This window comes from Oncorhynchus kisutch, linkage group LG20, assembly GCF_002021735.2.
Source record: "Oncorhynchus kisutch isolate 150728-3 linkage group LG20, Okis_V2, whole genome shotgun sequence".
In the NCBI taxonomy this organism is placed as follows: domain Eukaryota; kingdom Metazoa; phylum Chordata; class Actinopteri; order Salmoniformes; family Salmonidae; genus Oncorhynchus; species Oncorhynchus kisutch.
Genome location: NC_034193.2, coordinates 23,251,629 through 23,266,838, shown reverse-complemented (window position 1 = coordinate 23,266,838; position 15,210 = coordinate 23,251,629). Strand labels below are relative to the sequence as shown.

At 44.9% G+C, this 15,210-nt stretch overlaps 1 protein-coding gene across 1 annotated transcript in view; it reads left to right on the top strand.

Moving 5' to 3' along the window:
* LOC109865497 (alpha-1,6-mannosylglycoprotein 6-beta-N-acetylglucosaminyltransferase B) overlaps window positions 1-15,210 on the top strand; it is a 44,318-nt gene that overhangs the window by 1,167 nt on the left and 27,941 nt on the right. Inside the window, exons 2-6 of the mRNA XM_020453731.2 lie at window positions 496-635; window positions 2,587-2,638; window positions 3,536-3,657; window positions 11,076-11,205; window positions 11,376-11,506. Of these exons, the coding sequence (XP_020309320.2) occupies window positions 2,613-2,638; window positions 3,536-3,657; window positions 11,076-11,205; window positions 11,376-11,506 (409 nt within the window). The 5' untranslated portion in view covers window positions 496-635; window positions 2,587-2,612. The remainder of the gene's footprint in view (window positions 1-495; window positions 636-2,586; window positions 2,639-3,535; window positions 3,658-11,075; window positions 11,206-11,375; window positions 11,507-15,210) is intronic.

The following is a 15,210-nucleotide window of genomic DNA, read 5'->3' as shown; positions in this document are numbered from 1 at the left end:
ATGTCTGTCAAAGTAGTTACGGGCACTGGAAAAAGGACTGGAAGGCACCCAGGCAATTTTAACAAAACCCTGCTTTGTCCTCCTACTCAAAAGCACACGCCAAAAACAACGCCCAGCACATGACAGTTATTACAGATAACTCAATTAGGCCATCATTGCCACTCCAATATGGTTCTGGCCTTGTGTTTTTGCTTTGTATTCTCTCATTATGTTGTTCATTTCTTCATTTGGTGTTCTTGCAACAACAACAAGCCAATGTGTGTGATGGCCGTAGGCCTATGTGTGTGATGAAACCTGAAAAAACAAATTGCCAAATGTCCACGCCATGTCCACTCCATCATGTGTTTTTCTGAGAAGACCTTAGACATACTGTATTTTGTGAACGATAACCCACTCATGACTCACAATGATGACATAGAATAAATACACTGTCCACAACAGTACTCCCTCTCTAATCTTTGTATAATTCTGTTGTGTTTATACCTGTCTTTTCAGGTCTACCCTGTCCTGTCTGTCTCAAAGCCAGCTTTTCTATGACCATGGAGTTGGTTAATGGAGCCTTTGTTACATGCCAGCTGCTGGCATCGGTCCGACAGACATGACTGTAGGAGTGGACAGTATTCATATCATGTGAGGTACACTAATCCATAGGACGCTGACTATCGCGCTAGGGCTACAGCACATTTAGCGCTGTATTCAGCGCCAGGCCAGCCCAACATTTTATAGCACGCTTTAACCTCCGAGCTATTTGATTGGACAGAGAATACCACTGTTTTGTGAGAGATTGAGGTGGGGAGAGAGAGACAGATGGATCTAAAGCCAGTAAGCCTTGAGTTCCAAGCTTATAGGGGGTTTATGCTCATCAAATCCTTCCGCTCCGACACACTGTGACATCACACCTATGGAAGGCAGGCGCGCACACACACACATGCAGGCACGTACACACGCACACAAACATGGACACGTGCACACACACACCCTTGCAGTGTTTGAAGAAAGGTGTGACGTCAAGTGCTGATGTCAAGGTCGGACGTACTTAAGTGAGATGTTTGTTTGCCAAGTTGAACTTAAAGACGTTCAATGTTAATTGCATTACCAGTTTCGGTGCAATTGTCACAATGACCATATTATACCTATTATAAAGACCCTTTGACATTAAAGTGACATTGACATTTCACATTGATACATTTGTCCTCCGATCAGAGGAGGGTGGTAATGGGACATTAGTTTAATTTCCTTATTTCATTACACTAAAAACTTTAAACATGTGGATACAAACTGAAAGGGATATAATCTTTAGTCTTAGTCTTTCCCCTACAAAAATAACCTAAAGAAGGGTCATTACCAACCTACAACAGGAAATAGGCCTATCAAAACTGGGACTATGCTGCCCTCTTCAGGCTGCATGAAGGACTGCACATACTATATCTGTCCAACTACTAATTGTCTCCTGCAGTCTAAACTCCTCTCCTTTGGTATTTCTAAGGCCAGATGTCCTTCAAATGTCTTATGTGTGTGACCTGAAGTGGTGTGTGTGAGTAAACTGGAATAATAGAGAGAAGTATTATTGATATGCAAGCCTATCATGAGGCACAACGTTGTGTTTTTATTATTTAATTGCTTTTGTCAATGAAATAAGTTAATTGATGTGTTAAATCTCATAATATGCCCTCTAAGACATTCAAATAGGCTGGAGTAGCAAGTAGAGTCCCCAGTTCAGTTGTGTTTCCACTCACAAATAGGGCTTTTTATTCTGGGCGGTAGGGCTGAAAGAGGCTGTGTCACCCAATAGCGTGAGTTCTATTGTATCTGTGAAAGGCCCCAGCAGCACCATGGGTATTGTGTTCTCAAGAGGGGAATCAGGTTTCCTTGACAACCGCAGGATGCGTACCCAGAGGCCTAGGGACAGAGAAAAGGAGGCCAGAGGAGGAGGGAAAGAGACAAAAAACAAATGAGACTTTCCAGCCCCGCGTTTTCTCCAGCTTTTTTTTTTTATCAGGTCTTTTTTTGAAAGAGGGAGCGATGGAGGAGGTTGCCGCCCGGTCGTGACGGAGCCTTAGAGTGTTTGTGTGGTCTGTGTGTGTGTTTGTGTGTGTCCGCGCTGAATCGGTAAGTACGCCTGGCTGTTCCAATGTCTTTATAACTCTGGCTTATAGACCACACAGAGTAACAAAACAAAGGGACTGAAGGATGGAGAGAGAGGGACTGGAGTATTGGCACAGTTTGTGACATGTATCAGTGTATCATTAACTTTCAATAGGAAACACAAAGGCACACGTTGAGCCACTTTTACGCCTCGTCAAAACTATGACTGAATATGGAAGGGGATTCATATATTCCCATCAGTGTAAATGGAAACTATGATGTGATGTGGTGTGATGTGGTGTTTTGGACTGAATGGTGATCTTGTACACAAAGGAAACCATTTTTACCCCATCTGCCTTATCTTCACTTTTGAGAACAGTGGGAAAAACAGAAAAAAAAGATTAGAGACAGCATCTCTTTGCGTTTCTTTTTCCAAGTTATTGCACTATTGACTGATAATAACAATTATTTATTCTAATGTATGATTTTCTGTTTTGACAGTCAGGCCCACATCTCGACTCTGGATCATGCGTTTTACACTGCGACCTCGGAGGTAAGGGCTCATCCCAAAAGCCTAACAATTGATTAAGACTAGATCTACTGTGTAGGAATACGGTTCGGATCTCTGGATATCGGCATGTGTATATTGCATGTTTGTCATGGCAGTTACATCGCACTTATCAGGAGTTGACTGAACGTACGGTAAATGGACTATAATGTAGACTTGACTGATTGTTGGACCCACAAACAATGGGCTTACTAAGTGTTTAACTACGTGGTATCATCCTGTAACTCTTATTTTGGAGGTTTTTTCTTTGTCGCTGGTAGCCCTATAGTGGATGTTGTTTTCGCAAATACCCGGGCCAGTCGCTGAGATCTCTTTGACAGATTTCTCTATATGGAGAGCTTTACTAATACAATTGAATTCAATTGAATTGAACCGGCTTGAGTGCTGAGTTTGGCCGTGTGTTTGGCTTGGCCCGAGGGCGTTTCACTTCTGGAACACACTCTTCGTAGCCGATTTGCTCCGACGAAAAGCCCAGTCCTCTTCTGCCCCAGTAAAAACCCAAACCCCAAAGGAGTCGCTTGCTCAAGTCACTCTCACGCCATGACAGCACGTCACTCTCCAGCTGTTTGTTATGACTAAGAGAACCGCTCTTATTTGAAGCCTGTCTATGGAACAAGTTAATTCCCTCTTCTTCTCAATGTGCTCAGTGCAGGACAAACTGAGACTACACGGAGATCACCACAACAAATTACATGACTTTAGGGCAAACTTTGTACCCCTTTACGTGGCACTACATGATACACAATATGATACCACGTGTCGAAGCTAAATATAAGTTCATTGCAATTACATTACTAGTAGAGGTAGTTAGTTTAGTGTAGTGATGATTTTTGCTAAGCCCAACGCTAACCCATGTCCGTCTGTCCTCCTGTCTGTCTCCAGTGGCTGCTTGGTGCTGTGTCTTTCTGTCTCTCTGCTCACCCTGCTGCTGCAGAGCCTCTGGGTGCCTCCAGAGATGACCAGAGAGGAGCCGGCAGGTGCAGGGAGGTCCCCTGAGGAACAGGGTAAGTGTCCTAAGCATAGAAATATAATCTACATTCATTATACTGTATTTCTATGGATCTACTCTTCGAGGAATAGATTAGATAGTGAAATGCTTTACATGACTGAGATATTTTCTAGTGTGGACTCCTCTCTCTCTCTCCCCTACTCTCTCTTTGCCACTCCTTCCTGTAGTCCTATGGTTGGTGAGGAGTGATGCTATGGTTGGTGAGGAGTGATGCAGTGATTGTCAGCTGAGTAAACAGGCAGTGGGTGGATAGGGGGTGACATCACCATCATAGGGTTCCTTCCTGTATGTGTAATTGGGTAGATAGCCAATCCCAAAGGGGTCTCCCTATCCTCAGACCCCCAGACCCTACATCTACAACCTCCCTGTGGGTCCATAACCAGTGTATACACACACACACACCGGTAACCCCACACCACCGACACCCTAGCCCAAAATATTACAGTACTATTTTATTGTCTGATTTCCACGTTTGCTCAATACTAGCTATTCAGTGCCAGGCCAGCCCAACATTTTATAGACCACTCTACGTTTGTGCAAATGCTAATGTCTCAATCAGGAAGTCCTTGATCGGCCCTCCCAAATAGCCCCTTAAAGCCCAACTGACAGGCCTCTTAAACACACATTTACTTTTTACTACGCCCCTGGTTGACTTGTTTTTCTGGCCGTCTGCTGCAGTCTGGCTGGTTAGGTTGCTGTACGCTTATTATGTATACCATGGGGTTCATCAAACAAGGAAAAGGACTACTGCTTTAGGTCAGCCAGAGGCATTGAGTGGAAGTGGAACAAACAACATTATGTGATGTTTGTTTTACTATATGTTTGGCTAGCGACCGTTCTAGTGGGCGGTCTATGTCTACACTCTTAAAAACAAGGTGCTATCTAGAACCTAAAAGGGTTCCTCGGCTGTCCCCATAGGAGAACCTTTTGAAGAACCAAATCAAATTTAATTGGTCACGTACACATGGCTTGCAGATGTTAATGCAAGTGTAACGAAATGCTTGTGCTTCTAGTTCCGACCGTGCAGTAATATCTAACAAGTAATCTAACAATTTCACAACAACTACCTTATACACACAAGTGTAAAGGAATGAATAAGAATATGTACATATAAATATATGGATGAGCGATGGCCGAATGGCATAGGCAAGATGCAGTAGATGGTATAGTGTACAGTATATACATATGAGATGAGTAATCTAGGGTATGTAATTATTATATAAAGTGGCATTGTTTAAAGTGACTAGTGATACATTTATTACATCCAATTTTTAATTATTAAAGTGGCTAGAGATTTGAGTCAGTATGTTGGCAGCAGCTACTCAATGTTAGTGATGGCTGTTTAACAGTCTGATGGCCTTGAGATAGAAGCTGTTTTTCAGTTTCTCGGTCCCAGCTTTGATGCACCTGTACTGACCTCGCCTTCTGGATGATAGCGGAGTGAGCAGGCAGTGGCTTGGGTGGTTGTTTTCCTTGATGATCTTTTTGGCCTTCCTGTGACATCGGGTGGTGTAGGTGTCCTGGAGGGCAGGTAGTGTGTCCCTGGTGATGCGTTGTGCAGACCTCACTACCCTCTGGAGAGCCTTACTGTTGTGGGCAGAGCAGTTGCCATACCAGGCGGTGATACAGCCTGACCGGATACTCTCGATTGTGCATCTGTAAAAGTTTGTGAGTGTTTTTGGTGACAAGACACATTTCTTCAGTCTCCTGAGGTTGAAGAGGCGCTGTTGCGTCTTGTTCGCCACGCTGTCTGTGTGGGTGGACCATTTCAGTTTGTCCGTGATATGTACACCGAGGAATTTAAAACGTTCCACCTTCTCCACTACTGTCCCATCGATGTGGATAGGGAGGTGCTCCCTCTGCTGTTTCCTGAAGTCCACGATCATCTCCTTTGTTTTGTTGACGTTGAGTGTGAGTTTTTTTTTCCTGACACCACACTCCGAGGGCCCTCACCTCCTCCCTGTGGGCCGTCTTGTCGTTGTTGGTAATCAAGCTTACCACTGTAGTGTCATCTACAAACTTGATGATTGTGTTGTAGGCGTGCATGGCCACGCAGTCGTGGGTGAACAGGAAGTACAGGAGAGGGCTGAGAATGCACCCCAGTGTTGAGGATCAGCCGGGTGGAGATGTTGTTTCCTACCCTCACCACCTGGGGGCGGCCCGTCAGAAAGTCCAGGACCCAGTTTCACAGGGCGGGGTCGAGACCCAGGGTCTCGAGCTTGATGACGAGTTTGGAGGGTACTATGGTGTTAAATTCTGAGCTGGAATCGTCTGTGCCGGCAGCCGGCAGCCAGCAGCCTTGCGAGGGTTAACACGTTTAAATGTTTTACTCACGTTGGCTGCGGTGAAGGAGAGCCCGCAGGTTTTGGTAGCGAGCCGTGTCAGTGGCATTGTATTGTCGTCAAAGCGAGCAAAGAAGTTGTTTATTTTGTCTGGGAGCAAGACATCGGTGTCTGCGACGGGGATGGTTTTCTGAACCCTTTTTGGATCCAGGTATAACTCTTTTGGGTTCCATGTAGAACCCTTTCCACAGAGGGTTCTACACTGAACAAAAATATACAACATGCAAAAATGAATATAAGAAAATCCTCAATTGAAATATATTAATTAGACCTTAATATAGGGATTTCACATGACTGGAAATACAGATATGTTTCTGTTGGTCACAGATGCCTTAAAAAATAAAGGTAGGGGTGTGGATCAGAAAACCAGTCATTATTTAGTGTGACCGCCCTTTGCCTCGTGCAGCGCAACACATCTCCTTTGCATAGAGTTGATCAGGCTGTTGATTGTGGCCTGTGGAATGTTGTCCCACTCCTCTTCAATGGTTGTGTGAAGGTGCTGGATATTGGCGGGAACTAGAATGCGCTGTCGTACACGTCGATCCAGAGCATCCAAAACATGCTCAATGCGTGACATGTCTGGTGAATATGCAGGCCATGGAAGAACTGGGACATTTTCAGCTTCCAGGAATTGTGTACAGATCCTTGCGACATGGGGCTGTGCATTATCATGCGGAAACATGAGGTGATGGCGGTGGATGAATGGCAGGACAATGAGCCTCAGGACCTCGTCACTGTATCTCTGTGCATTCAATTTGCCATCGATAAAATGCAATTGTGTTGGTTGCCCGTAGCTTATGCCTACCCATACCATAACCCCAGCGCCACCATGGGGCACTTTGTCCACAACTTTGACATCAGCAAACCGCTCGCCAACATAATGCCATACACGCTGTCTGCCATCTGTCCGGTACAGTTGAAACCGGGATTCATCTGTGAAGAGCACACTTCTCCAGCGTGCCAGTGGCCATTGAAGATGAGCATATTCTGACTGAAGTCGTTTAAGATGCCGAACTGCAGTCTGGTCAAGACCCTGGTGAGGACAACAAGCACGCAGATGAGCTTCCCTGGGACGGTTTCTGACAGTTCGTGCAGAAATTCTTTGGTTGTGTAAACCCACAGTTTCATCAGCTGTCTGGGTGGCTGGTCTTAGACGATCCCGCAGGTGAAGAAGCCGGATGTGGAGGTCCTGGGCTGGTGTGGTTACATGTGGTCTGCGGTTGTGAGGCCGGTAGGACGCAATGCCAAATTCCCTAAAATGACGTTGGAGGCAGCTTATGGTAGAGAAATTAACATTCAAATCTCTGGTAACAGCTCTGATGGACATTCCTGCAGTCAGCATGCCAATTGCACGCTCCCTCAGAACTTGAGATATCTGTGGCATTGTGTTGTGTGACAAAACTGCACATTTTAGAGTGGCCTTTATTGTCCCCATCACAAGGTGCACCTGTGTATTGATCATGGTGTTTAATCAGCTTCTTGATATACCACACCTGTCAGGTGGATTATCTTGGCAAAGGAGAAATGCTCACTAACAGGGATGTCAACAAAGTTACGCACAAAATTTGAGAGAAATAAGCTATTTTGTGCGTATGGAACATTTCTGGGATCTTTTATTTCAGCTCATGAAACATGGGACCAACACTTTACATGTTGCCTTTATACCTGGAACAAAAAAGGGTTCTACCTGGGACCAAAAATGGTTATCCTATGGGGATAGCTTAAGAACACTTTTGGAACATGTAGGCGTGTAGCCTGAAAACAAAAAAATGCTTGTAAAAGGACGTAGTTAATGTAGATTCAGTATAATATATCATGGGTGTTCTTTCTAAATCGCCTCTTTTTATTGTGTCATAGTAAGTACTTTCTCTCACTGTAAACTCTTTTTACCTTCTGTTGGGAGCATAGGTCATCCACATTTTGGGGGGGATCCAGCAGAGAATTCAAATGGCCTAGTTTCATACAAGGCATCAATATTGAGACCACTCATGTTGCAATGTGTTTTGGCATACACTAGAGCATAGTGTACAAAGAGCACTACACATGATGATGGGCAATGTCTTACAGTAAAAGTTGCATCTCTGACTGATATGAAATGGCAGTGTTAGGGCGAGAATGTTGAAATCAACCTGACCTCAATATGACTTTAGAACTGAGGTTGATGTCATCAAGTTGAGTCAAGGGCCAGCGTTACCCGTTATGGCGTCTGTGTAAACATTCACTTATGTCTAGGAGTGTGTCTATGTGTGTGGGTGTGTGTGCCCATGTGTGTGTGTGTGCGTATGCTCGGGTGTCGTTCCTGCATGTGTGTGCGTGTGTGTGTGTGTGTGTGGGGGGGGGGGGGGGGGGTTCTGAAACCACAAAGCCACGTGAGAATAGCGTAATTATGTGAAGAGCTCCAGTTACCACTCCAACAATATTTTCATGCCAGGAATTATGACTCTTTGCCATCTGTCCTAAAATAGGCATATTGAACATTTCAGTCTCACTGTAAAAAATCAATTAAAATCCTTGCACTAGGTGCATGTAATATGGAAAATGAACGACCATAATCACTCAATTCAACAAAAATAGATGGCGTTACGTAATCTGTTGATGGTAATGATGCAATCTGATATTTTATTTTAGGACAGGGCCTGATTGGCTTTGACATTTACAGTATGATGTGTGTACAGGTGGTCCTTACAGGGGTTTCCATTTGGAATGTTTGATTCATGACATTATTTGTCCATGTCTCAGAATTCAGTGTATTTCTCACTGTGCCATTATAACATGGACTGTGAAAAAGGATGTGAATATTATATTCCATGGGTATGCTCTTTTACTGTGCAATATAGTATGTTACCAGATCAGGGCCAGGATTTCCCCTGACCATGTGACCTGACCAAAGAAAGAGAGACTCTGGTCACATGGTAATGGAATAGATCCTGACTATATACACTGCTCAAAAAAATAAAGGGAACACTTAAACAACACAATGTAACTCCAAGTCAATCAATCTTCTGTGAAATCAAACTGTCCACTTAGGAAGCAATACTGATAAATGTCACATGCTGTTGTGCAAATGGAATAGACAACAGGTGGAAATTATAGGCAATTAGCAGTGGTTCTGCAGGTGGTGACCACAGACCACTTCTCAGTTCCTATGCTTCCTGGCTGATGTTTTGGTCACTTTTGAATGCTGGCGGTGCTTTCACTCTAGTGGTAGCATGAGGCGGAGTCTACAACCCACACAAGTGGCTCAGGTAGTGCAGCTCATCCAGGATGGCACATCAATGCAAGCTGTGGCAAGAAGGTTTGCTGTGTCTGTCAGCGTAGTGTCCAGAGGATGGAGGCGCTACCAGGAGACAGGCCAGTACATCAGGAGACGTGGAGGAGGCCGTAGGAGGGCAACAACCCAGCAGCAGTACCGCTACCTCCGCCTTTGTGCAAGGAGGAGCAGGAGGAGCACTGCCAGAGCCCTGCAAAATGACCTCCAGCAGGCCACAAATGTGCATGTGTATGCTCAAACGGTCAGAAACAGACTCTATGAGGGTGGTATGAGGGCCCGACGTCCACAGGTGGGGGTTGTGCTTACAGCCCAACACCGTTTGGCATTTGCCAAAGAACACCAAGATTGGCAAATCTGCCACTGGCGCCCTGTGCGCTTCACAGATGAAAGCAGGTTCACACTGAGCACATGTGACAGACGTGACAGAGTCTGGAGACGCCATGGAGAACGTTCTGCTGCCTGCAACATCCTCCAGCATGACCGGTTTGGCGGTGGGTCAGTCATGGTGTGGGGTGGCATTTCTTTGGGGGGCCACACAGCCCTCCATGTGCTTGCCAGAGGTAGCCTGACTGCCATTAGGTACCGAGATGAGATCCTCAGACCCCTTGTGAGACCATATGCTGGTGCGGTTGGCCCTGGGTTCCTCCTAATGCAAGACAATGCTAGACCTCATGTGGCTGGAGTGTGTCAGCAGTTCCTGTGAGAGGAAGGCATTGATGCTATGGACTGGCCCACCCGTTCCCCAGACCTGAATCCAATTGAGCACATCTGGGACATCATGTCTCGCTCCATCCACCAACCCCACGTTGCACCACAGACTGTCCAGGAGTTGGCGGATGCTTTAGTCCAGGTCTGGGAGGAGATCCCTCAGGAGACCATCTGCCACCTCATCAGGAGCATGCTCAGGCGTTGTAGGGAGGTCATACAGGCACGTGGAGGCCACACACACTACTGAGCCTCATTTTGACTTGTTTAAAGGACATTACATCAAAGTTGGATCAGCCTGTAGTGTGGTTTTCCACTTTAATTTTGAGTGTGACTCCAAATCCAGACCTCCATGGGTTGCTAAATTGGATTTCCATTGATATTTTTTGTGTGATTTTGTTGTCAGCACATTCAACTATGTAAAGAAAAAAGTTTTTAATAAGAATATTTAATTCATTCAGATCTAGGATGTGTTAATTTAGTGTTCCCTTTATTTTTTTGAGCAGTGTACATATACTCAGTGTACAAAACTTTAGGAACACCTCTCTAATATTGAATTGCACACCCTTTTTCCCTCAGAACCTCCTCAATTCATTGGGGCATGGACTTTATAAGGTGTCGAAAGCATTCCACAGTGATGCTGGCCCATGTTGACTCCAGTGCTTCCCACAAATGTGTCAAGTTGGCTGGGTGTCCTTAGGGTGGTGGACCATTCTTGAGACACGCGGGAAACTGTTGTGTATGAAAATCCTAGCAGTGTTGCAGTTGTTGACACACTCAAACCGGCGCGCCTGGCACCTACTACCATACCTCCTTCAAAGGCACTTAAATATGTTGTCTTATCCATTCACCCTCTGCATGGCACACATACACAATCCATGTCTCAATTGTCTCAAGGCATAAAAAACATTTAACCTGTCTCCTCCCCTTCATCTACGCTTATTTAAGTGGATTTAACAACTGACATCAATAAGGGATCATAGCTTTCACCTGGATTCACCTGGTCAGTCAATGTCATGGAAAGAGCAGGTGTTCCTAATGCTTTGTACACTCAGTGTATAATATCAACTTTCTGTGCTGTCAATCATCCCCCAGGTCACCATGGTAACGGCGTGCGAAGACTGGCTCTACGCTTAGAGGCTCTGAGCTCTCAGGTGCAGCGGCTAGCGAGGGAGAGAGACACTCCCCAGCCTGCTAAAGAAGAACTTACTAACCTTCTCCAAAGGTACATCTACACTCCTAACACACATCCACACTCAGACAAAGTAGTTAAAATCATGTTATTGGATATTCAATACATAAATTCAACATTATATCAGACACACAGCACTGAAACTACATTTTTCTGGTGAGTCTCATGTGGGTGTGTATGTGCGTAATTGTGTGGTCACCCAGTCTCCGGCAGGACCAGGAGGGCTTGGTGCGGTCCGTGGAGCGAGAGCTACAGAGAATGGCCCAGAAGCTGGAAAGCCTCGGTCATCAGCCCCACACACCACGACCACAAGACGACCACAGACCGCAGACAGGTAGGACCACAACCAGCCCTGGTCATAGCCTTTCTCTAACTAGTAATAATACAATATGGTTCTTTAGTAGGCATACATTTATTATCAAAAGCAACTTACAGTACAGAGGGGCCATGCAGGAATCAAACCCCAAATTTGGAACCACATTGGAACTACATCATATAACATTAGCTAGAGAAGCTTACCATAACGAGACCTATAATTACAGTTGGATCCTGTGTTGCTCAGATGGTAGATCATGGCGCTTGTAACACCAAGCGTCGTGGGTTTGATTCCACTGGGGCCACCCGCATGTAAAATGTCTGCATGCATGACTGTAAGTTGCTCTGGATAAAACCGTCTGCTAAATGGCATATATTATTATACACTGAGTATCCCAAACATTACAGTGGCATGTGAAAGTATTCACCCCCCTTGGCATTTTTCCTATTTTGTTGCCTTCCAACCTGGAATTAAAATATATATTTTTTTTGGGGGGGGGGGGGGGGTTGTATCATTTGATTTACACAACATTCCTACCACTTTGAAGATGCAAAATATATATTTTTGTTAAACAAACAAGAAATAAGACAAAGTCATTACTTCGTAGAGCCAGCCTTTTGCAGCAATTACAGTCTCTATAAGCTTGGCACATCGAGCTACTGGGATTTTTGACCATTCTTCAAGGCAAAACTGCTCCAGCTCCTTCAAGTTGGATTGTTTCCGCTGGTGTACATCAATCTCTAAGTCATACCACAGATTCTCAATTGGATTGAGGTCTGGGCTTTGACTGGGCCATTCCAAGACATTTAAATGTTTCCCCTTAAACCACTCGAGTGTTGCTTTAGCAGTATGCTTAGGGTCATTGTCCTGCTGGAAGGGGAACCTCTGTTGCAGTCTCAAATGTCTGGAAGACTGAAACAGGTTTCCTTAAAGAATTTCTCTGTATTCTATCACAGTGCCATCCATTTTGTTACCAAAGGCCCTTATACCACCCACCAGTGCTACCTGAATGCTCTAGCTGGCTGGCCCTCGCTACATATTTGTCGCCAGACCCACTGGCTCCAGGTCATCTATAAGTCTATGCTAGGTAAAGCTCTGCCTTATCTCAGCTCACTGGTCACAATAACAACACCCACCCTTAGCACGCGCTCCAGCAGGTATATCTCACTGGTCATCCCCAAAGCCAACACCTCCTTTGGCCGCCTTTCCTTTCAGTTCTCTGCGGCCAGTGACTGGAACGAAATGCAAAAATCGCTGAAGCTGGAGACTTATATTTCCCTCACTAACTTTAAACATCAGCTATCTGAGCAGCTAACCGATCGCTGCAGCTGTACATAGTCCAACTGTATTGCCTACCTCATCCCCATATGTTTTTATTTACTTTTCTGCTCTTTTGCACACCAGTATCTCTATTTACACATCATCATCTGCTCATTTATCACTCCAGTGTTAATCTGCTAAATTGTAATTACTTTGCTACTATGGCCTATTTATTGCCTACCTCCTCACGCCATTTGCACACACTGTATATAGACTTTCTTTTTTTTCTATTGTGTTATTGACTGTACGTTTGTTTATTCCATGTGTAACTCTGTGTTGTTGTTCGTGTCGCACTGCTTTGCTTTATCTTGGCCAGGTCGCAGTTGTAAATTGGAACTTGTTCTCAACTAGCCTACCTGGTTAAATAAAAATAAAATAGAAATTTAGCGCCATCCATCATTCCTTCAATTCTGACCAGTTTCCTTGTCCCTGCTGATGAAAAACATCCCCACAGCATGATGCTGCCACTACCATGCTTCACTGTGATGGGATGGTGTTCTCGGGATGATGAGAGGTGTTGGGTTTGCGCCAGACATAGTGTTTTCCTTGATGGCCAAAAATGTCATGGAAAGGTGTTCCTAATGTTTTGTACACTCAGTGTATATATATTATCATAGAACGTCATACCAGTAACATAGCATATAATGTATCATATCATAGCACATTAGTGAAGATGCAATGACTACATGCTTTTGTTGGAGTTGGCACCTGATTAAGCCAATGCAGCCAGTCTCCCCATTACACCACAATAAAACTAATGGTTGACTATAGTGCTTTAGAGATTGGCTGGAGGGACTCTGATATTGTTACTCGAGGCCGCAGTTCAGGGCTGTGCAATAGTTCAAGTTCAAAGATTAACAACATAGTGAAGTTAATAGCCTGGGATTCTAGAAGGGATGGTCGTTGGCCAGTAGGGGTCAAAGGTGAGAGACTACAGGTGAATATGATGGAGGGAGTCCTTAAGGCCGATGAATAAGGGGTTTAACAAGTCCCAGAGAGCTAGCTATGCTGGCGGAGTGTGTGTGATTGTGTGTGTATGGTGGTGTGTGTGTGTGTGGAGCAGCCGCTAGTAGGAAAAGGTTTACGTCCCCCCCCCCCCCCCGGAGAGGTGTCAGGTGGGAGTCGGGTTACTAGCCGACGCTGCCACGTGAGGACGGATGGAGGGAGCTGGGGAGGGAGGCAGAAAGGGATAGAGCGAGAGGGATGGAGGGAGAGAGAGAGAGCGAATGAAAGAGAGAGGAGGAGGGAGAGGGAGAGCGAAGAGAAAGTGAATGCTCACAAACCCTGAATAAGGTGATTCATACAACGCAGGCCACACAACCCCCCCCCCCCCCCCCACACACACACACACACACTTCTCACCATGAGCAGCCCACCCTCCTTCCCGACCCGCCTCTCTTCCCCTCACATTACCTCAGACCCCATAAAGAGCGATCAAATTACCCAGGAGTCCTTTCAATGGCCTGTTGACTCGTACCTGTGTTTTTTCAGATGCTGATTTTTTTTTTCATCTTCTCATCAGCTTTTTCGGGCTTCGCACCTTGGCTGTGACTGGGATTTTATTTTATTTTCTGCCCGTTTTACAAGGTTGTTTTACACAGCTAAGGCCTGTGTGTTTTGGCACGGTCTGCATTGTAAAGGAGAATGTTTGGGGTGGGGTAGGCAGGTGGGTTAGGTGTGTATGTTTGACATTTATGTGTGTGTGTGTGTGTGTGTGTGTGTGTGTGTGATTGACACCAGGGGGAAGAAGGTGGAGTGCTTACGGGAAGGGGCCTCTTTGGGAACACAGTGGGTTTCTTCTCATGCTATAGAATGCTACACTGTAAAAAAGCCAATTTAACCAATTGCTCAATCAGCGTTATTCTGAGTTGGGTAGACTTTGAAAGGACACCAAATTCAGCTAATGCGTTTTCAAAAAAAGTTTCACTCAACAAACTTTTCTCATAGTGAGTATAAAAACTTGTTAAGTCGAATAACTAACTCATGTTTGCCTTTGGAAGGCAACACTGTATGTTGGTTCAGCTATATGCCCAAATGTTGAGGAAATTCATAATCCTATTGCAGCTGTTGCCGTACAATTGTACGTTGGATCAACAAACTGCTGCATCAAAGCTGGGACTGAGAGACTGAAAAACAGCTTCTCTCTCAAGGCCATCAGACTGTTAAATAGCCATCACCCGGTTACTCAACCCTGCACCTTAGAGGCTGCTGCCCCATATACATAGACATGGACTCACTAGTCACTTTAATAATGTTTACATACTGCTTTACTCATTTCATATGTATATGCTGTATACTATTTTACTGTATTTTAGTCAATGCCACTCCATTGCTTGTCCTAATAGTTATATATTTCTGAATTACATTCTTTTACTTTTAGATATGTGTGTGTTGTTGTGAAT